General features: G+C 45.7%; 1 protein-coding gene and 1 long non-coding RNA gene across 4 annotated transcripts in view; one reads left to right on the top strand and one right to left on the bottom strand.

Moving 5' to 3' along the window:
- LOC140218495 (uncharacterized) overlaps positions 1-23504 on the bottom strand; it is a 258183-nt gene that overhangs the window by 22889 nt on the left and 211790 nt on the right. The gene's annotated exons all lie outside the window — the stretch shown is intronic.
- Positions 1-23504, top strand: part of LOC126530925 (disintegrin and metalloproteinase domain-containing protein 10-like) — a 171441-nt gene that overhangs the window by 115723 nt on the left and 32214 nt on the right. For all 3 annotated transcript variants that reach the window (XM_050178252.3, XM_055070865.2, XM_055070864.2), the window contains exons 3-7: positions 11574-11706; positions 12452-12573; positions 14676-15016; positions 19882-20185; positions 20966-21231. In XM_050178252.3, coding sequence (XP_050034209.1) covers positions 11574-11706; positions 12452-12573; positions 14676-15016; positions 19882-20185; positions 20966-21231 — 1166 coding nt within the window. The remainder of the gene's footprint in view (positions 1-11573; positions 11707-12451; positions 12574-14675; positions 15017-19881; positions 20186-20965; positions 21232-23504) is intronic.

Raw genomic sequence — 23504 nt, 5'->3', positions numbered from 1 at the left:
TGGTAAATAAAAGAGCGCTGGACTGAAAAGCGAAACAAAGTGAAAGGTGAAAAGTTATAGTCGAACGATAACCTAACTTCAAGAGTGAAGAAGTTCCTATGGAGACAAATAATCTGGCGAAATATGAGCAATATAGCTTCGTCTGTGCGCGCAATGGCAGAATACTTGTAAGGAAACGCGAAGGAATGTCAGCATTATGCACTGACAATGAACAAGGATGAAATAAAGCAATCTGAAATGGATGACCAAGTACAATCAAGTGAACAATGGCTATCAAGAAAGACGAGCGAGCGTCAGATCTTTCCAGTAGCTTGTTGCTTGAGCTCATCCATGTGAACGTGGGGAGTATGCGCAAACATTGGGATAGGTTAAAAATTTACCTGGCTAAAGTATTGCCATCGTTACATGTTTTAACATAAATCAATATTTCGAAAGACGAATGCGCTCATTTTGCACTGCATGATTTTCAGTGATTATTTTTGTGCAGGGAAAACAAAAGATGTGGTGGCGTAGTGGTTTGCGTGAAAAGTGATTGACATTGTGAAAGAGTGTTTTTCTTTTATTTTAAGGATGTTGAAGTGGTTACCGTATTAATGACGAAGGTTAATCTGGAATTTACAGCGTGTGCTGTTCATAGGCCACCAAGCACTAACATAAATATATTTTTAGGCTGGTTTAAACGCTTCCTCAAGCGGTATGCAGGCAGAAGTGAGCCGGTGATATTAATATAGACATTTCTGCAACAAATAGGCCCGCAAGATATGATTAACACTTTTGGAAATGCATGGACTCGAAAACAAAACTCAGAGTTATACGCGTTAACAAATTATTGGTGGTCGTTTAATAAGGCCGTGTATAGAGCATATCAGCACAAAAATGTGTAAACCTAATTCATATGGCTGTGTTATTAAGGAAAAAGTATTGGATAACTATTTTGTCACTGTAGTAGTTTCAGGAGATGCTGCTGTTTTAATTGGAAATAAGACCGCGGAGAAATATGTTCTGATTTCTAATGAAGTCGATATACGTGTGACAGCTTTTTAACTGGGATTCTCTAGCACAGCACAGCCACGTAAAGGCTTACAAACTGTTTTCAGAGGCCTTTTAGAGAGATTTACCATTGCTCCCAAAAGAAGATAAAGTTTAGAAGGAGAAATAAGAGGCGCCCGTGGATCGACAACAAAATACTGGAGCTTTGCTGTGTTTTTTGAAAGCAAACTTCTTAAAAGATGTCAAGATGAACCCGGGGACGCTCTTGCTAAATAATTCAGGCAAATGAGAAGCAAAATGAACGCTGAAATAAGACTACCTAGGAAGCGCTACCACACAAGCAAGTGTTTAGCTTGCAGTTGTCATACCGATAAAAGGTGGACTTTGGTTAACTCTATAATAGGGAGACATACAAAGAATAGTTCTCCAGTTACCCGCTGTCCAGACAGCGAATTATTTGAACAACCACTTTGTTGAGTCAATCAGTATCACAAATAGGCACACACCAGTAAATCTCTGAATCAACATTACGTTCTCTAACGTTCATCGTGCTTTTCTGCGTACACTTGATAAGCCGAATTGTGGAATACCATCCATGAACTTAGCAATATCTCCATGTCTTGGTAAAATTAGGATGAGAGATGTAGCTGCGAATTTTGATGTGCTCAATCAACACTGATTTACATCTTAAATGAAACATTAAAAACCGGCCTGATACAAGAAAACATGAAAGTTAGCATTGTGAGACGCCTTTTCAGACAAAATGATCCCGAAAACTTTACGAGAATTACCGACCAATTCCACTTCTTTTGTCTCTGGCAGGCATATATTAGAAAACAATAGTGCATGTTCATATGGCCTCATTCTGTGAACAACTTAGCCTTATTAACCTAGCACAGTGTGGTTTGCGCTCAGGACCGAGTACTATATATAGGCGTGGTAGAACATTTTAATGACCACATGTGTAACGAAATCGATAACAACAATGGTTATACCAGCAGAACAGGAAGGTGGCTGGACTATGGTTGTTTATGTTTGCTTCTCGATTTTTTCTACTTTCAAGTTTGCTGGAATTCTCCTAGTATAACCATGTACCAACTAGCCCAACAAGCTACTCTCATGATAAAAACAATGTTGTATTGACTCTCTTCATTGATATGCAAAGAGCATTTGACACATTATATCATGAGCTATTACTCTCAGAACTAAGCAGCTGTGGTTCCGGAGGCCCGTATTACTCATTTTTTAAAGATTGTTTAAGAGGCAGACAGCAATTTGTTCGTCTAGCGGAATGCTATAGCTCTTTGTCGTGTGTTAAATCAGGTGTGCCGCAAGGGTCTGTTTTTGGACTACTGTTGTTTAGTATTTCTGTGAACGATCTTGCTTGCTTACCACTAAAATAGAGAAAAATATTTATACGCTGACGACGCGAATTTGGTTATGTCGAGCGAAATGTTGAACGAAGCCGCTCGAGTATTATAGTATGATTCGTACAAACTACTTGATCGGTTCATTGACTACAACGTGTTTATGAATAAATCGAAGACTTACAGTATGTTTTAAAAGCCCATATTAAGTAGTTGCAAACATTTTCTCCGTCTATGTCCACACCGGTAACTACGATGCATGCTCATGTTCTCCGGTAATTCTGGTAAAAAACACAACGTACCTGTGTCTACACTTCGACGACACGCAGTCATGGAGTGTCCCCATTGAAGAGGTCGCAAGGCGTTTACGTGCTGTCTGCGCTCATCTGTATGCCCCGAAAGCTTCGAGCGATGTGAATGTTCGTAAAACGGTTTACAAGTAGAGAGAGAGAGAAAGAGAGAGCGAGAGAGAGAGAGAGAGAGAGAGAGAGAGAGAGAGAGAGAGAGAGAGAGAGAGAGAGAGAGAGAGAGAGAGAGAGAGAGAGAGAGAGAGAGAGAGAGAGAGAGAAAAGGCAGGGAGGTTTAGTTTACAAATAACTTGGCGAATCGATCACAAGGTACGAAATAACAATTTACGGCTTTGCTTCTTCTAATAGACTTAAGGTAATCGCAACGTAAAAAAAAAAATGCCTATAGCCTCTCTTATGACACACTTGGTCACGGGGAGGATGGTTCGTTGAGCATGTACTAGCCGGACATGTTGCTTGTCGAAAAACAAGTTCTGTTCGACGCTATGTGTAAAAATTTTGTTTCTACTAATTTCAAAAAACTTGAACGCGAAATCTCGTCACCTACGTCAGGTAGAAAAATATGTCGTAAACTATGACAAAATGACTCGTTCTTTCTACGTGCCGGTTTATTTTAATAATTCGAATGATAATGAAATCACAAGATAATTAAAATCATTCTTAATGTCATGGGTACATATGTGATGCCCAAATTTGTTAATCTTTACCTTCAGGATTCTGTAAGCATGTATACAATGACGGAGCACATTGAAAATACCTCTGTATACCATGTACCTTTTTTGCATATTGTTACCTATCGGAACCTGTGTTTGCGCGAACATGATGGCAAAGTTATCTTTGGTGTCAATCTCTTCTTGTTAATCTACCTTTTAGACATAGTATATGCATTTCTTTTCAATAGCACAGTATCCACTCTTTCTTTTTCATTATGCTCCAATATTACCTTATATTTTGTTTTATTAATTCGTAGCCCACTTGTATTAGTACTACGTGCCGACTGCCCAGCCTCGCACACAAAAAATGTTTCTTATGCGGGCTCGATATGTAACTGTATTAGTAAAGGCAAGGCGCAGAAGACCAGGACTCGAGAAGAAGAACACAAACGACAGGACCGGCGCCACTCGAGACTGGCAAGCTGAGACGGTGATCAGGTTGACGCACAAAATGGCAGGATCGGTGCGAAAGCTTTGTTGAAAGAAAGGGCCCAATGTAGACGAAATATGCTCAAGTAAAACTCTTGCTTGGGCTAGTTGGTTCATGCTTGAAGTAGTAAAGGCAAGGCGCAGAAAACCAGGACTCGAGAAGAAGAACATAAACGACAGGACCGGCGCCACTCGAGACTGGCAAGCTGAGACGGTGATCAGGTTGACGCACAAAATGGCAGGATCGGTGCGAAAGCTTTGTTGAAAGAAAGGGCCCAATGTAGAAGAAATATGCTCAAGTAAAACTCTTGCTTGGGCTAGTTGGTTCATGCTTGAAGTAGTAAAGGCAAGGCGCAGAAGACCAGGACTCGAGAAGAAGAACACAAACGACAGGACCGGCGCCACTCGAGACTGGCAAGCTGAGACGGTGATCAGGTTGACGCACAAAATGGCAGGATCGGTGCGAAAGCTTTGTTGAAAGAAAGGGCCCAATGTAGAAGAAATATGCTCAAGTAAAACTCTTGCTTGGGCTAGTTGGTTCATGCTTGAAGTAGTAAAGGCAAGGCGCAGAAAACCAGGACTCGAGAAGAAGAACATAAACGACAGGACCGGCGCCACTCGAGACTGGCAAGCTGAGACGGTGATCAGGTTGACGCACAGAATGGCAGGATCGGTGCGAAAGCTTTGTTGAAAGAAAGGGCCCAATGTAGAAGAAATATGCTCAAGTAAAACTCTTGCTTGGGCTAGTTGGTTCATGCTTGAAGTAGTAAAGGCAAGGCGCAGAAGACCAGGACTCGAGAAGAAGAACACAAACGACAGGACCGGCGCCACTCGAGACTGGCAAGCTGAGACGGTGATCAGGTTGACGCACAAAATGGCAGGATCGGTACGAAAGCTTTGTTGAAAGAAAGGGCCCAATGTAGAAGAAATATGCTCAAGTAAAACTCTTGCTTGGGCTAGTTGGTTCATGCTTGAAGTAGTAAAGGCAAGGCGCAGAAGACCAGGACTCGAGAAGAAGAACATAAACGACAGGACCGGCGCCACTCGAGACTGGCAAGCTGAGACGGTGATCAGGTTGACGCACAAAATGGCAGGATCGGTGCGAAAGCTTTGTTGAAAGAAAGGGCCCAATGTCGAAGAAATATGCTCAAGTAAAACTTTTGCTTGGGCTAGTTGGTTCATGCTTGAAGTAGTAAAGGCAAGGCGCAGAAAACCAGGACTCGAGAAGAAGAACATAAACGAGAGGACCGGCGCCACTAGAGACTGGCAAGCTGAGACGGTGATCAGGTTGACGCACAAAATGGCAGGATCGGTGCGAAAGCTTTGATGAAAGAAAGGGCCCAATGTAGAAGAAATATGCTCAAGTAAAACTTTTGCTTGGGCTAGTTGGTTCATGCTTGAAGTAGTAAAGGCAAGGCGCAGAAAACCAGGACTCGAGAAGAAGAACATAAACGACAGGACCGGCGCCACTCGAGACTGGCAAGCTGAGACGGTGATCAGGTTGACGCACAAAATGGCAGGATCGGTGCGAAAGCTTTGTTGAAAGAAAGGGCCCAATGTCGAAGAAATATGCTCAAGTAAAACTCTTGCTTGGGCTAGTTGGTTCATGCTTGAAGTAGTAAAGGCAAGGCGCAGAAGACCAGGACTCGAGAAGAAGAACATAAACGACAGGACCGGCGCCACTCGAGACTGGCAAGCTGAGACGGTGATCAGGTTGACGCACAAAATGGCAGGATCGGTGCGAAAGCTTTGTTGAAAGAAAGGGCCCAATGTAGAAGAAATATGCTCAAGTAAAACTCTTGCTTGGGCTAGTTGGTTCATGCTTGAAGTAGTAAAGGCAAGGCGCAGAAGACCAGGACTCGAGAAGAAGAACATAAACGACAGGACCGGCGCCACTCGAGACTGGCAAGCTGAGACGGTGATCAGGTTGACGCACAAAATGGCAGGATCGGTGCGAAAGCTTTGTTGAAAGAAAGGGCCCAATGTCGAAGAAATATGCTCAAGTAAAACTTTTGCTTGGGCTAGTTGGTTCATGCCTGAAGTAGTAAAGGCAAGGCGCAGAAGACCAGGACTCGAGAAGAAGAACATAAACGACAGGACCGGCGCCACTCGAGACTGGCAAGCTGAGACGGTGATCAGGTTGACGCACAAAATGGCAGGATCGGTGCGAAAGCTTTGTTGAAAGAAAGGGCCCAATGTAGAAGAAATATGCTCAAGTAAAACTCTTGCTTGGGCTAGTTGGTTCATGCTTGAAGTAGTAAAGGCAAGGCGCAGAAGACCAGGACTCGAGAAGAAGAACATAAACGACAGGACCGGCGCCACTCGAGACTGGCAAGCTGAGACGGTGATCAGGTTGACGCACAAAATGGCAGGATCGGTGCGAAAGCTTTGTTGAAAGAAAGGGCCCAATGTAGAAGAAATATGCTCAAGTAAAACTTTTGCTTGGGCTAGTTGGTTCATGCTTGAAGTAGTAAAGGCAAGGCGCAGAAAACCAGGACTCGAGAAGAAGAACACAAACGACAGGACCGGCGCCACTCGAGACTGGCAAGCTGAGACGGTGATCAGGTTGACGCACAAAATGGCAGGATCGGTGCGAAAGCTTTGTTGAAAGAAAGGGCCCAATGTAGAAGAAATATGCTCAAGTAAAACTCTTGCTTGGGCTAGTTGGTTCATGCTTGAAGTAGTAAAGGCAAGGCGCAGAAGACCAGGACTCGAGAAGAAGAACATAAACGACAGGACCGGCGCCACTCGAGACTGGCAAGCTGAGACGGTGATCAGGTTGACGCACAAAATGGCAGGATCGGTGCGAAAGCTTTGTTGAAAGAAAGGGCCCAATGTAGAAGAAATATGCTCAAGTAAAACTTTTGCTTGGGCTAGTTGGTTCATGCTTGAAGTAGTAAAGGCAAGGCGCAGAAAACCAGGACTCGAGAAGAAGAACATAAACGAGAGGACCGGCGCCACTAGAGACTGGCAAGCTGAGACGGTGATGAGGTTGACGCACAAAATGGCAGGATCGGTGCGAAAGCTTTGTTGAAAGAAAGGGTCCAATGTAGAAGAAATATGCTCAAGTAAAACTCTTGCTTGGGCTAGTTGGTTCATGCTTGAAGTAGTAAAGGCAAGGCGCAGAAGTCCAGGACTCGAGAAGAAGAACACAAACGACAGGACCGGCGCCACTCGAGACTGGCAAGCTGAGACGGCGATCAGGTCGTTTATGTTCTTTTCGAGTCCTGGTCTTCTACGCCTTGCCTTTACTACTTCAAGCATGAACCAACTAGCCCAAGCAAGAGTTTTACTTGAGCATATTTCTTCTACATTGGGCCCTTTCTTTCAACAAAGCTTTCGCACCGATCCTGCCATTTTGTGCGTCAACCTGATCGCCGTCTCAGCTTGCCAGTCTCGAGTGGCGCCGGTCCTGTCGTTTGTGTTCTCCTTCTCGAGTCGTGGTCTTCTGCGCCTTGCCTTTACTACTTCAAGCATGAACCAACTAGCCCAAGAAATAGTTTTACTTGAACATATGTAACCGCAACCTGAATGGATGTAATAAAGATTGTTATTATTATTCTGCTATTTAAAAATCTGCGGAGCAACGAGCGAAACAGAATGAAGCGGTCTTGAAGGACGCGTTCTGTTTTGCGCTGGAATATTGGCGGCTAGGCGTTATTCTTTCTCGACCGGTCGCAAGGTGGCCCTTTTGTCTTTCCCTCTCGCTTGGCGCGCCCTTTTGTACTCCGCATCCAGAAACGCCATCTCATCTTCCCGGAAGCCTTCCGTCGCTTGCAAACCTCGCCCGCGCAAGCACTTTTAATATGGCCCTGTTGCAAAACACGCTTTTCGCTCCGCTGATTAGCACGCGGCCAGCGGAGGGGCAACCCGCTTGTACCGTGTACCTTTCTTTTCCCGAGCGTCGTCAGACTCTTCCATTTTTGTTCTTTCTTTCTTTCTCTCTCTCTTTCTTTCTTTCTTTCTTTCTTTCGTTCTTTCTTTCTCTCTTTCATTTTTACGGTTCTTTTGCGGAGGCTGCGTGCTCGTGTTCGCAATTACGAGGACCGCTTCCCTCGCGGCGCACGGCAGTTCTCCCTCGAAACAGTAGGAGGGCGGCCTCAGCTAAGGGTCTCTTCCCCACTCCAGTTTTATATATTTTTTTACGACGCAGTGAAATAAATAAACAAATAAAAGAAATAAATAAACGCACGCGCTGAGCGTCTCAGCTTTCAAGTTGGGAACAAAGGGAAGGCGGGGGGGGGGGGCGCCACAAGTTGTCGACTGCCCCCTTACGTTCCTCGTTTTTATTTTTCTTCTTCCCGAGTTCACTTTGTTCTCTGCCTGCTTTTCCCCTTTCTACGCGCATGCGGGCGCCTTCCTTTTGTTCAACCCGCGGCGAGTTCGGGTTGCGCCGAAGCATACTCGCTCATTCCATCCTCCTTTTTTATCTCCACGTCCACCCAACTCACCGTATGCTCAAGCGCGCGATGAGACTATGTACTCGTTTGAATGACTCTTTCATATTGGATTTGCTCTTTTTTATGTTCTTTTCCACAACGCAGGACACGTGACACACGTTCAATAAATGTATACATTGTTTCTCTCGGTTCGCCTCGCGCACGCTTCTCACGCTTGTCTTTGTCGTACCTTTTCAACCGTTCGTTGCGAAATGTTTAATCGCGAAAAGATAAGCTCCACAACAGCAACCGTCCTTCACAAGTTTTAAAGAAACTGGCTGCAGTGAGGCTCGGAAACATGTCTCTCTCTCACTCTTTATCTGTCAGTGGCTGCGTCGATAAAAGGTGTACACACGTCGATGATTCCGAAGTATTAAATGAAAGAGAAGATTCGTGGCGAATGAATTTTGCTGGCCATAATTAGGAAGGGAAATCAGAGAAGAAAGTTTTGCGGGCCTAGTTGGTTCATTATTGAGGAGCGATACTTTTTGCGCGAGACCGGAAACAGACAGCACGAAGAGAACGAAGATGAAAGCTTGAACGCAAATTGACAACTGCGTTGTTGAATAGTAGCCCTTCAGAATTTGCGCTATAATCACGATATAACTATATAATCTTTATAATTTACTTTACAACGTATTAGTTCTTTCGCCCACCAGTACCGAGATTCGGTATATGAATCACCGGACTTCTGGCGAAATGCGTTGGCGTTCGTTTTATTTTACCAGAAAGCTTATGCACAACACCGATGTATTCCGTGGCATGCACGTTTCAGGCTAAAAACTACAACAACGCGGTGATAGTCACGAGATTCCTGCAATCACCAGTTGCTTAAAAAAGCTGTGGTTTTAGGAGCCAAAACCACTATCTGATTAAGAGGCACGCCGTAGTGGAGGACTCCAGATGAAGTTTCACCACCTGGGGTTCTTTACCGTGCGCCTAAATCTAAGCACACGGGTGTTTTCGCATTTCGCCCCCATCGAAATGCGGCCGTCGTGGCCAGGATTTGATCCCGTGACCTCGTGCTTAGCGCCCAACCGCATAGCCACTAACCAACCACGGCGGGTACCAGTTGCTTCCAGTTGGATGCTTGCATTCAGTGTTTGCCAGTGTTCGGGATCGTACAATTTTTTGGATTATCGCTTACGGCTGACGCTGATAAGTTGATCCGGCGGGAGTGAATATTCGGACCTCCAATGAGGCGTCGCGTCGGAGGCCAGATCACAGGTGTGATAGATCAGGATCAGTCGCGATACGGCGCCTGTCAAGAAGCGCTCTTGCAACCATGTCACCCGTGGATTGCAGCCGTGGACCGCACGTAAAACAAAAACAAAAAAAAAAACACGCACACACAAAACCGTCACGCTTAACGAACTTTACGAAATCGCCAGCCTGATGACTATCATGCTACCAGTGAGCACAAAAACAACAACAACAAGAAAACAAGACTGAGTGATTTGTGCGCAGCAAGAATGCAATTTTGGGACGTAAAATCCCTTTCTTTAATCAATTCCGCCTTCGCCTTCCTCAACCATTTACAGCATCGAGCTGAACTCAGCACTTGCTGGGCGCAAAACGCGAAATGAAAAAGATACACGAGAAAGTGCACGAAAGAGGCGCAATCAGCAAAATCAACAAAATCGGCAACACTTGCGATCCTTGTGGCGTCAGCTATTTATTTAGTCCCCTCCCTTCTTTTTTGTAAACTTCCAGTAACCGTAGGAAAGCAGCCATGCGCAAAACAAAGTTTCATTTTGTCGCGCATTGTGTCGCAGCATCGATTTGTTTGTTAACTTACGACACTTTGCCCCGGACGATACGTCCGAATTTCGCAACGGTGTTCTCGCATCTAGGTACTGCTATTGATGCCCCCAGTGTCTTCAGCACTGCAGCGTGCCACAGAGAACGCTAAAGTGGTCCATATATGTGAGCGCATTAAAACAGCGGCAGCTATATGACTGGCCATTCCGACGTGCCGGTGTGTGGTGAGGCCTACCTCTCCTTGTCGACATGTCTGGCAGTTCTAGGCGCGATCGCAGGAATTGCGATCGGCGCAACAAACCCTGTAGTGCCTTCTGTTTCTCTTTTTTTTGCCCTTTAGTCGGCTTCTTGTACAGCAAAGTTGGTCTCTTACCCTCCCTGCTTCCCACCCTCGGCCTTATATTCTGCGCCTTCTCAATCTCAGCCCGGCTGTCACAACCGTCGCAACCAATGTGTGCTCTCTCTCGTTAGTGTGAACGATGGTTGTGGCCACTGTTCGGGAAAGTTTCGACATACACGCGACGGCAGGGTGGGACATGGGCGCATCTGTCGGTGCTGTAGCACACCGGACACGAGTTGCAGGTCTTGCGTCATCTCTCGCTTGTGAGACTACAAGAAAAAAATAATGAAAGAAATGAAATAAAAGCAAGTGAAACAGCTGAAAGCAGTTGAAAGCTGCAAGAACATAGTTTCTTGAGGTGATACTTTGCTGCTCATGCGCACGTGAGCTGTCTTGTTGTTATTCGCTGTTGCTATTATGTAATGAAAAGGTGTACAGCAGCCCCCAGGAGTGGTAAAATGACGACGGCTGTTGTTCTTCTCACGGTAACTGTAATTAGGAAGCCGAAGAAAAAAAAAAGCAGCAGTAGAAGAAAAATAGGTCGAAGAACAGGAGAGATTGACTTGAAGCTCCTAGACAAAACAAAGCAAACAAAATAGTGGGGAGAGGTACAGTAGGATTTACAGGGATTTTTCGATCTGCACAGCTACCGCTCCTGTGGAACGTCTACTGGTAGCTAAGGCGTGTAGACAATGTCAGACTTTGAGAACGTTACGTGGTACCTCTGGAGTGTGTACACGCTTTGCGTTTTTCTGCTTATCTCATTTCTCTATTTCCTTCTGTAAGCTCAGCGGCCAAGGACGCTAAAGTATGGCTACTGGAATGGTCAGTGGTGGTTTTTCTGATGCTTCCACGACACGGGCGTTTTCGAAATGTCTAAGTGAACTCGTTCTGTATTAAACTTTTCGAGCCTCTTCGAGAGCTCGTGATCGCAAGGAGCAGTATCCACCATTCAAGCATGCTCGAAATCGATCACCTTACAGCTCTTGATTCGCGTCGACTCAAGAGTAACCTAAAGTGACCCCGCGGGAGAAATATAAGAGAAGAAGGACGTCAAGCTTAAAACAATCAACCAGAATGCACCAGGGTGTTTTTGAAAACACATGCGAGTCCTTCAGAGTATGCGATCTCAATGTCCCATGTATTTTCGTGCACCTCTTCGAGTGTTTGCCTAACGTGGGCCCTCGCCTTTTGTATTTGCTCCCAACCCGTCCTCCTCATAACAGGCGTGGTGCTCAGCGAGCACATTCGGCATTTCGAGCCCTTGTTTTTTAACCATCACTCCTTCCGGGACCAGCATCACCGAAGCAAACGGTCACCCAAGCTGGACATCCGTCTGGAGTTCGCCGCACACAATCGGTAAGCGATGCACGACCAAAATAATACCTCACGAAAGGAGAAAATTTTATTCTAGTCTCGCCTAACTTTTTTTACCGCACTGTTACTTTTCTTTAAATTTTGTGTGCTTTTTTTGCTGCAAGTCCATACTTATTCCAGCCAAGAACGTAACTGCGCGGGGATATATATGTATACATGGCGCAGCTGTTTTGTAATGTGTGTATAGTGTGAGTAGCATATTACTTGCACCGAAGTGTTTTTTTTAAGTGACACTTCGCAGGCCAATGAGAGCAATGGCATACAGTACGCAGCGGTCTTGAGCTAGACAATACACTCAGTTATGCGAATTGCTAAGTTCATCTAAGGCCGTAAGTTACGCTTGAGAAAATATATACAACATGTTCATAAACAGCCTGTTTGGCGGTTTTCTATGTTCTTTCTTTATCCTTAGTCGCTGACTATTGCTACGTATTCTCGGCATGTTGAGGAATCATTCGACATCATTTTCATTCTCATACGACATATACAAGTCACGTAACCGACCGTTTCCTTTTTCTTCTGGAACTGGTTACACGATAGCCAGGATCCGACATACGCCGACACCATCTGAAGTCAGCCAAGAAGACCTTGTCTTGAAAAAAGAAAGTTTTCATGCTTCTTCGCAAGTGCATCGGCGCGGGCTGTGCTTCTGGATCACAACAATACTCTTGTCGCTACATGCCAATATTTATAGAGGCCAACTCAGTTTGTGTAAACGTTGCTGCAGGCTGTTCAGGCTGCGGATGAAGCGGGACACTAGCGTGTTCAGCCCCGACGTCACCTTCGAGTCATCCAGCCGAGGGCCCATCTCATACGACACCTCCAACGTCCTCAAGGGATACATCGAAGGTGAGCACGCGGAAGTCAAATACACTTCCGCGTCCTTCTCGCCTTGTACCTTGCTGATGGAAAGGACAACCAACACGACTGGGCGCCAGGGGCTATATGTAACAATGGGAAAAGATTAGACACCTTTCTGCAAGCTTGTTCTATAGTTACACTCGCCGACAACTTTCCGTGGCGATTAAGTTAAAACTATGGAGTCGAAGTGAACGCGGTGCCAGCGCTCGTGAAAACAGTTCCACAGTCTCATCCACGTTTGTTTAAATCGCTGAGCAGGACATAAGAACACAACAAGGAAGTACTTGCGTATTAAAATAAAACATGAAATGCGCCATTCAGTGGTAAATATAAATCTTGCATTTTCGCTTTGCTGCTGCGCTTTTTGGCTAATGCGAAACCGCCAGCTGTTGGAGATAAACGCCGATGCAATCTCCGACGCAAGAAACCGAAAGTGAAAGCGCTCTAAACACTGCTGGACTGCTTGGCACTGTTACACATGCGCAGATATAGCTCCGCCACTGTTGCTTTTGCCTCATTCCTCGAAGAGTTGTCCACGAGTATAGTCATCAACACCTCGTGTTCGTGTTATTTGTTCATTAAGCTACATATTCTTCGGGCGACTAGCAGCACTTTCTTCCCGCCCCCAAACTATGGGTTTGGGGGCGGGAACACGTGTACTTGTTTATCTTTCTCCCGTGACTGCTGTTCACCGGCTAACAAATGTTAAACGTTATCGCTCGGCACAGCACGCGCCGGTATGTATCGGAAGTTTCTCGAGTGTTAGTTACGGAACTATCCGTTGTCTGTTGTTCCCGATCCTTATGTAATCATTGTATGCGCGACGCGAATTTTGTAGCAGTTTCTGGAAGACACGCGGGCACCAGCGATTGCGCTGGAAGCTTTGTCGAGTCATGCATGAAAATTCGAGGCATTTGACCCGCAAGTCAGTTTTTCGACGATCGCCGACTTCGCTGGTCGCCGTCGTTGTGCTTTAGCGTTACTTGTTTTGCTGGGCAACAAGTTCGCCCAATAAAGAAGTAAATTTGTAACTCATAGTTTTCACACTGCATCGTTCTTCCCCGTCACTACAACGTGACAATTTAAGGTGATCTACGGGTCTATTCGTCGTCAGCCACATTTAAGGTGCTCAGGAGTATAACCATAGTTTGGGGGCGGGAAGAAAGTGCTGCTAGTCGCCCTAACTATATGTAGCTTAATGAACAAATAACACGAACACGAGGTATCAATGACTATACTCGTGGACAACTCTTCGAGGAATGAGGCAAAAGCAACAGTGGCGGAGCTTCATCTGCGCATGTGTAACAGTGCCAAGCAGTCCAGCAGTGTTTAAAGTGCTTTCACTTTCGGTTTCTTGCGTCGGAGATTGCATCGGCGTTTATCTCCAACAGCTGACGGTTTCGCATTAGCCAAAAAGCGCAGCAGAAAAGCGAAAATGACATGAACCTTATGATCCTCAGGAAAGCCAATCCCCGCGCAGAGCTCTCCGACTTACCGCCAGCATAAATTCAAACGCGAGGAATGCCGAAACTACTCCAATGCATCGTTATGTGTTCTCCTGCATTTCCAACAGTGGCCTATAATTCCAGGCTCTGAAATGTGTACTTTGGAATGCTCCATGCTCTAGACACCGCCTACAGAGCGATTACTCGTTACACCTTCAATAATTTACGCGCAACCGGCGTTTTGATTAATTATTTATTGTTCGCGTTTCAATTCGTGCTAACAGTGCGCACACGCGCGCACGCACAAACCAACAAACACATGCCCACACACACATGCTTCTCTCTCCCCCACACACAAACACATACACAAACGCACGCTCGCGCACGCCCACGTACGCACATAGGGCGAAAGAAAGAAACTTTGGTGTCCCAGTGCATCCTTCCACACGCACTCAGTGCTCACTCTCTCCCTCTTTTCCCATTTCTATTCCCCTCTCCTCCACACCCAGTGTAGGGCAGCAAGTCGGGTGCTCGCCTGGTTGACATCCCTGCATTTCCTGTCCTTGATTTCTCTCTCTCTCACTCTCTCTCTTGGTGTCACGTTTACATTTTACGCGCTCACGAACTTTATGTCATCGGCCGCAGAGGACGAAGAGTCGTCGGTCGAGGGTCTCATCACGAGCGAGGGGCTCTTCGACGGCGTCATCGCGGTGCGGAGCGGCGAAGAGTTCTTCATCGAGCCGGCCAGCCGCTATTTAGAGGCGCCGGCGGACTTTCACTCCGTCATGTACAAGGGCTCGGACGTCCACTTTCCCGAGAACCAGTCGTACTGCCACACGCTCAAGCACTCTCCGTGCGAAGGCAGCCCCACGGCGAGCGACGTCCTGGGAAGGGCGCCGTGGGCGTCCGGCTTCCTCGAGGAAGTGAGGGAGAGCGGAGCACGCCGAAGGAAGAGACGGCGGCGTAGCGACAGCGTAGACGGAGCGGTAAGCCTACAAGCAGCCACAGTTATTTCGAGTGGGTAAAGAGCAAGGCGCAATAGACCAGGACTGAAGAAGAACACAAACGACAGGTCCTGTCATTTGTGTTCTTCTTCAGTCCTGGTCTGTTGCGCCTTGCTCTTTACTCGTTCAAACACGAACCAACTAGCCAAGCAAGAGTTTTACTTGAGAGAATGCGAAAATGAAAGATCGCACCACGTCCCCTCCCCTCCCCCCCCCCCCCTCAAGAAAGAAAAATAAAGAAAGAAAGACAAGGCTCAGACGTGTTGAAAACGGTTTCGAACTACTACTGCATTCCACTACAAGCTCGATTGTCCACAGAGATATGATAGATAAGAGAAGACTGGAAGGTTCATCAGCGTACATTTTCGGTTGGCAATCCCGTGCAGGGAAATGGGGGGGGGGGGGGGGCAAAATCGGTACGAACGGTGAAATAAATTTGTAGCTGGGAAAGAAGAAAGCATGACACTATCGGTGTCGACGCTGCGAAATACAGTCCTGTCGAAGTGATTGTCCACAGAGCATCCGTTCTCCTCACGAGAGAGGGAAAGAAAGAGAAAGAAAGGCAAAGGACAGACAGGGAGCTTAACCAGACATTATATCCGGTTGTCTACCGTGTACCGGCGCAGGGGTAAGGGATGCGACATACGAGAGAAAACGAATACGAAAAGAAACTTTCCGTACTCATTGAGAGTTGCTTAACACACAGCGCACTTGTTTTACAGTTTGTATCACCATGCATAGCGTATAATAATTAGTGACGATTCAATTTTCGCGATTTTCGCAGATGCCCTTAAACATCGCGATAATTTCGCTTCGTGGGCAATATTTATCATTTGCAGTATCGGACACCGACTTTGCATTGCGTCAAATGTCATACCTATATTTATCTTTAAATAAATGCATATTGAACGATCAAATGTATATATTTTCTGACAGGACGTCCCTTTTCAGCTAGATGCTCTGCGAGCTCCTTCTGTATACTTATGTTAGCATGCGTACCCCTTATGAAAGATATAAAAACTGAAAAATGAAACTGAAAATGGTATTGAGCCCACGCATGGAAAATCTTTTTTAATCTGCAGTCTTCTGACTAATGCCGCTGATTAAGTTCCGCATGCTTGCTGAGCTTTGAGATTCGCATATAAAATATTTCGTGGTTAAGTTGAAGTGCATACATCTCTGCGCAGGATGCACTAGTAAAAAATGAAAAATAAAGAACTCCGTGAAGCATACCAGGCATAGTTAAATGGGGCACATGCCAGCTAAATCTCGCGCAGACGTCTTGACCCTATAAGTGCGCCTGGCTTGGCTTTCTTGAATAAAGATGGAAGTCTGTGTGGGTCCTCGACGTTAACCTTACCGTAGAAATGTTTACCGCTGAAAAGAGGCAATGCAGAAAGGATGAATGAAAGACGACACGGCCGGTATCCTTGTCGTTTCCGTCTGTGTTTCTTTTTTTCTTAGCGGTGAGCACGTCCTTTAGTAAACACTTATTCAATGTTCTCTTTCAGGATTAGCATGTATTCATGTTTCGTTCTACCTCTTGTGACTGTGCTCCCATCGCTCTTGGGCGTGTGCTAGCTACTGTGTTTGAAACGCGGCACCAACGAGGGACGTCATTTGTACTTCCACAATAGCATATGTATTTTATGAACTGCCACATTTCTTTTCTGTGTGTTTATGTTGTTGTGTATATTTAAACTTTTGGACTGCTGCCACAACATTCGTCCTCTATTTTTTGTTTGAGATTTTTCGATCGTTTTGCGCACATTCGTCAATTAAGAGAAGAGTAGCAGGCGCCACCTACAAGCACCACGATCGATCAATCAATCAATCAATCAATCAATCAATCAATCAATCAATCAATCAATCAATCAATCAATCAATCAATCAATCAATCAATCAATCAATCAATCAATCAATCAATCAATCAATCAATCAATCAATCAATTATTTCCTAGGAACAACACTGAGATCTAGTGCTAGCTCGTAGAGAATCAAAAACGAAAAAAAAAAGTTGAAATGTGGAACTACAATCAAAAGTTATGGCATGAACTAATTAGAAGAAAAAACAAAATCAATAAAGAACTGTATAAACAGTAACATAATGAGCAAACATACAGCAGTAGCACGTACGTCAGAGACGGAGCACATGTACGGAAGAAAGGAGAAACTAGAGAAGATGGGAGAGCAGTGCAGCTAGTAAGAAGGGTCATCGAAAGTGCGAAGCTGGGAACAGAAACAAGACGTCAAGTTTCGAAAGATGTGAAGATGGAGAAAATAACAGCTGCATACATTCTGCATTCTCTGAAGAGGCGAGTGTCTACTAAAAGAGGCAGGAACCTGGAAAGGCCTTGGTTCCCTGCTAGTCTTCTGCGGAATCAGCAGTGAGACAGAAGATAGTAGATTCGGACATGTAATAATTCAATGAATGATGTTGTTTAAAAAGAGGACGTTGGTACGACTATGTCTGCAGCTAAGTAATGGAAGCGTTGGGTAAATTATTGAAACTTGAAAAGCTGTTCGTGGTCAAGATCATAAAACAATATCTGTATACACTCATGAACTTTTTTTCTCTTCACACGCTCAATTAGTATGCTATTTTAGTTGCTTGTGCCATTGCACGTCACTGAGTGGTATTCAAGTAATGAGAGGCATACGGATGGGAATATTTTCAAGAAGTGGGCTACGGCATTCTCTTGTAAGTCAGCAGACAGAACCGAGCGTGTGCAGGCCTGGTGATACAACGCACGTAGAGTAGGTGCAGAAGCTTAACGCACGATAAAAAAGCGCACCGAGATCGCTAATTTGAATAAACCCCCTTGGTCAGCGCTGCATGATCCATATAGTAAAGGGAGACGATGTTATTCGTTTTACGCGAATATGACTAGATTCTGGTTTTAGATGAATTTGAGTGAGCCCTTTTAATTGGCACCACTAAGATAATAATAATAATAATAATAATAATAATAATAATAATAATAATAATAATAATAATAATAATAATAATAATAATAATAATAATAATAATAATAATAATAATAATAAACTATGCCGTAAAAAATTCGCTTGTAGTAACGCCCTTGCAGGTCATTCCCTTCTTTATTGAACCAACCAGCACAAAACAATGGATTTTTTTTTTAAACAGTTTCTTCTTGGGACTGCATGCTAAACACAAGGAGAAATAGAGCAGTCGCCATCAATAAACAATGCAAAAGTGTTCGTTCATTCGCATCTGTTCAATATGACGTCGCACATCAGCAAAACAAAACAAAACCAAGTCACCTGATTTAGATAGCCTTTTTTGTCGACGGCAACACAGGTATAGCGAATAAGAGAGAGGGGAAAAAAAAGGCGTCACCGTACCTCGGAATAGCATCGTTTGAACTACTGCCGGTGTTCGAATAAAAAAGAGCGGAATCCTGAAGCAATAGACAATGTCGCGATGAATACAACATTAACCCGTTGCTGTGACATATGCCAATGGGCAAAGACTTTCCTATAAATAACATTTGCCTTCTACGTTGCATCACAGAATGAAGCTTTCGAGAGTACCACAGTAAATTCCACAGAGAAATGTATACCGCGCAATAGGTCATCGCGAAAAACAAGCGTCCTCTCGTTTATTTGTTCTAATCTCGGTCAGTATTTGCAGCATCGGATGAAGTCAACGGCAAGACAGCTCACACACGCGTTTCACCGACGTGGTTAAAAAAGGGGCGGCTTGCTTTTAACGCACGCGATAATTTATGCTTAGGGTTTGAAATATAAATTATGGCTCTGGATACCTTCATCCTCCATTCCCTTCATAGTTACGATAGCCAAGAGCCTTCACCCGACCGTCAGCTTATGGATCTCTGCAGCTTTCCTCGTTCCAGCTTTAGTGTGCGTTGAATAGACTGGATGACAGGCCATTTACAGAATCAAAGATCTTGGGAGCCTGGCCTCACAGTTCATTAGCCCAGAAAGCAGTTCGAGCGCTTCTTCACTACCTGAAGGCAACAGACTTTAGTGCCCGACTACAGACACACCTAGCTTAGTGCATGTGAAAGTGCGGTATAGACTCATCTTTTCTCTCTCTCTCTTTCAAGCCCCATTCCCCTCCCCACGTGTAGGGTAGCAAACTGGACTCATTCTGGGTAACCTCCCGGCCTTTCCTTCTTTCATTCTCTCTCTCTCTCTCTCTATCTCCCTCGTTCCAGCAGCGTAAGAAGCATCGATACACGTTGTGTTGTTCACGTATTCATCCCACTACTCCAGCCTCAAAGATTTTATTTCGCATGTCTGCCGGAAGCCTGTTATTGCCGGAGCGAAGGGGTTGCAGTAATGAAATAACTCATCGTCGTCTACGAGTGTCCAGAGGACGCTCATTCCATCTCAGTTTTCGTTGGAGTATTGAAGGGCACCTAACGTCACTGTTCAAATTCCAAGAACGAAAAAAAAAAGAAAGATATAGTGACCCGACGGCAAAAATTATAGAATAATTGCTGCGGTTTCAAGCGTTGCGCAGACTGGCAATTGACAACTCTTGCTATCGTTTGACAACCGAACTCGCTCCAATGCAGAGTTATGTGGCGCGCAGATAGACGTCGTGTAGTTAAATCGATTCTCAATTCACCTTTTAGGCGATAAAGGGTAATGCAACTTCTCAAAATATGAAAGAAAAAGAAAGACGAGTTGTGGAACAAGATGGATCGGTGAACCGACCATTATTGTCTGCCAGGGAAAATCATCGGTCCTACTAGGCGCGTATAAGGTAGCTGCAGGTACTGCGTCGAAAGGATCGGGATGAACTGCGGCTACGACCTCATGCTGACGCATAGACGTTGACCGGGCCTCCTTCGCAGTTACAAGCGGATCAGTCGCCCCTGATGTGGCGAGACGGCGACGCGGCGCACTACAGCCAGAAGGACCTGGAGCTCCCGGAGCCAGACTCCGCGGCGCTGGGTATCCGGTCGGTGCAGCGCACTCAGTGGGCCGCGGGCAGCGACCAGCCCGCCAAGAACGTCGTCATCGACCCAAAGAAGACCACCTGCATGCTGTACCTGCAGGCCGACCACCTGTTCTACCAGAGAATGGGCTCCGAGGAGGCCTGCATCGAGACCATGACGCGGCACGTACAGAAGGTCAACTCCATCTACAGGACCACAGGTGCGTACGCAGGACCGGCTTCAGACGGCGCGGACATGGCAACAAGATGGTGGTAGGAAAATGTTAAGTAAGCTTTTGAAAGGTTAAACCTCAATGAGAGGATGGGCTTGCTAAATGCAAACGCCCGTGCCAGTACTATGGTCAACTTAAAGAGCGAAAGCATAGAGCGATATTGTAGTAACGGTGTGGTGGGGGCACTGCGGAATCTGGGCTTTGAATATGGCCATACACGCACAAGCGACCCCCACAAGATGTTTTTCGCGTGCGCATTAGGATTTAGCACAAATCAGGAAGTGCACTGGAAGATCATTCAATATTCTATATAATTTTTTTATCAGAAAGAAGTCCGATAGTTAGTTGATTACAAGATGAACATCCTTCCCTTCGCTTGGCAGAGCTTGTAAAGTATACCGTAACGGATTCTTGACAAAGCTCACCTGCTGCCATGATAACAGCACGGACATTCTTATTGAAAAGAGTTGGGTCTAGAAAAAAAAGAAGGAGGGGAGGCATATGATGCTTGTAATTGACTCACTATTGTGCGGACGCCCGAACAGCGCCGTACGGGGCAGCGACAAATAGGAGGAAAAGAATTGAGAGGTGGCACTAGCACCGTCTATTTTTTTTCTCTTTTACGTGTCTGTAACATCCGAGCAGAATCAGTTCTTCATTACACGTGGCTTTCTTTCGGTGCCTCCTGTATTTCTGAGTAAACTCGTTAATAAGGATGAGATTCAATCCGGAGTATAGCGTAATACTATGTCGCGCGTTCGTTCACAGACTTCGATCAGGACGGCCGCTCGGACAACATCTCGTTCCTGATCAAGCGCATCAAGGTGCACACGATGGAGGCGCTGCGAGACCACGAGTACCGGTTCCCGGGAAACTACGGCGTCGAGAAGTTCCTGGAGCTCTTCTCGGAGGAGGACTACGACGCCTTCTGCCTGGCCTACATGTTCACCTACAGGGACTTCGAGGGCGGGACGCTGGGTCTCGCCTGGACGGGAGACCTCAAGAACGCCGGAGGCGTCTGCGAGAAGAACGGGGTACGACGACGTTGTCCGGCTCGCGATAATTATTTCTGCTGTGCCCCGAACGTATTTGCACGAACTCACTCTCTATTTAGACTCATTGAGAGGCAGGCGTGTGAGGTGAGGGGGGAAATGCCTTAATTTAGCAATGACGTTATACAATGCTGGACTTGATCGTGCGATCAGAATACTCTGTCTTACCTTGCCAATAGATTTCGTCTTCGCCTATTTTGACAGTAGGTCAACAGAAAATTGGTACAACTGCGTGCGATGCAGAAGAACAAATAGGCTGATAGAATCGCTGTGCTTCTGCAACCGACGTGACGTCTTGTTTGGTGTTCTTTCCACCAATGTTTCGATTGTACGAAGGTTTTTCTTAACACCAGCTTCACCAGAAAGTTGTAAAAGGCAGTTTATTGCAGAAACTTCACGCTTTACAAACGGGCAGCGAATTCAGGGCAGTGTTTCCGCATTCTAAGTCCATCACATTCGGCGATTCTTTCAGTTTTGCAACGCATGCTCTGGTCTTGCAAGCCAATTGGCAACTAGACGCCACTAACTGTTATAAGATCGAGTGCGTTATGAAGTAGCATGATGGGAAAAGCTTGTCTCGTCCACAGGCCCTCACTCACACAATCGCCTTGGCGCGAGACAGTGCTGCTCGATAAACCGCCAAAGTTGGGCTCACACATTCAAACGTAGGACGGAGCATCTGACTTAAAAAGACTGACTCAACCAGCAGCAATTTCCGAATGGTGTGCTTACGCACTTGACTTGGGCTCGCTGGACAAGGTGCTCGTAAATGTGAACGGGTCTTGTAAGCAACTCCTTTGTCCCATTTCTTGCTCACGGGCGCGTCGTTTCTTCGCGCTGTCCTGTCCACAATTTGTCAGCCAGCCACTTCGCGAAGGAGAGATAGCACGTTATACGAGGGTGGTAAGTGGGGCCGGCAAAGAGGACCGAACGTCGGCAAGATCAGAAGAATGAAGCACGCTTTTGAGCACACGTGGTATGCACAATGTTGATTGTTTCTTATACACCTGCTAAAAGCACGAAATGCATGTTCAATGCCGGCACGTATATAATATGTAGTTTGCAAGGCCTCATTTATAAAAGGCGCAAATATTACATGTGGGCTAATTTTTCTGGCCGTTCACAAAGACGTATGGAGTAAGCTTATAACAAGCTTGTGGCTATAACTAGGGCAACAAAAGGTCGAGGACTCCGCTTATTGGCTAATGTCTACACTGGATGCTTGTCAGCCGCTAGCACCTTCAGGGTCTTAGCGTCCTTCACTAAGTCGTGACAGACGCGGTGACCTTGGTATTTCTCGTATGTTTTCTGTGCAAGAACCAAGCGAAGTACACCTTGTTGCTTCCGCCGTTATACAAGCATCAGGGAATAATAATTCAAAAAATGGTACACACCTCGCCTCGTACCGCAACATTTCCGAGCGTTCACAAATTTAAGTATGCCAAGTAAGCACACGACAAGAATAGAGGAATCTAGAAGCTCTATAATTCGTAAAACTATAAGAGACCAACAGACAATAAAACAAAGACGAAAATTTTACGTGCAGAAATCACGATCTGATTGGGCGGCACGCCGTAGTGAGAGGGTTCCGGTTTAAATTTGACCATCTGGTTTCTGTTTTTTTTTAACGTGCACCCGATGCATGGTACACGAGCGTCTTTTGCATTCCTCTTTTACGGGAATGCGGCCACCATGGCAGGGATCGAACCCGCTACCTCAAGCTCGGCGGCGCAACGCCATATATCCACTAGTCTACTGCGGCGGGTGCACACTGAACCCAAAGACAGCATAGCGGAAATGTGCTTTCCGCTACTGAACCTGAATAAATATTTAAAGAACCGGGCGCGATGTCTCAGTGGGTACAGTGTTCTGTTGCTGAGCACGATGCCGCGGGTTCGACACCCGACTGTGGACGCGGCATTCCCATAGGGACGGAATGCAAAACACGTTCGTGATGTGTGCTTCGAGTGCACGCTAAAGAACCTCAGGCGGTCAAAATTTATCCGGAGTCGTTCACTGCGGCAACCTTCTTAACCCAACGCGCAACTTCGAGACGTTAAACTTCCGAATTTAGTTAAGCTGTAATTGATTCTATGTCGAGGTAAATTTGTTTTACGCCCATTGCATAGCGAGGTTCTCAGCTTCGACGCGTTGATGTCGTATAGGTAGTGCAATAGGGTCTGCCTCGGCAGTTTCCTACTCCGTTCTTCGTAGAAACGGTGCAGAACAGGACAACACGTAGTTTTGCCGCGTGT

This window comes from Dermacentor andersoni, chromosome 5, assembly GCF_023375885.2.
Source record: "Dermacentor andersoni chromosome 5, qqDerAnde1_hic_scaffold, whole genome shotgun sequence".
Taxonomy (NCBI): Eukaryota; Metazoa; Arthropoda; class Arachnida; order Ixodida; family Ixodidae; genus Dermacentor; species Dermacentor andersoni.
Note: the sequence above shows the minus strand (reverse complement) of the source record. Positions and strands in the feature narration are given on the sequence as shown.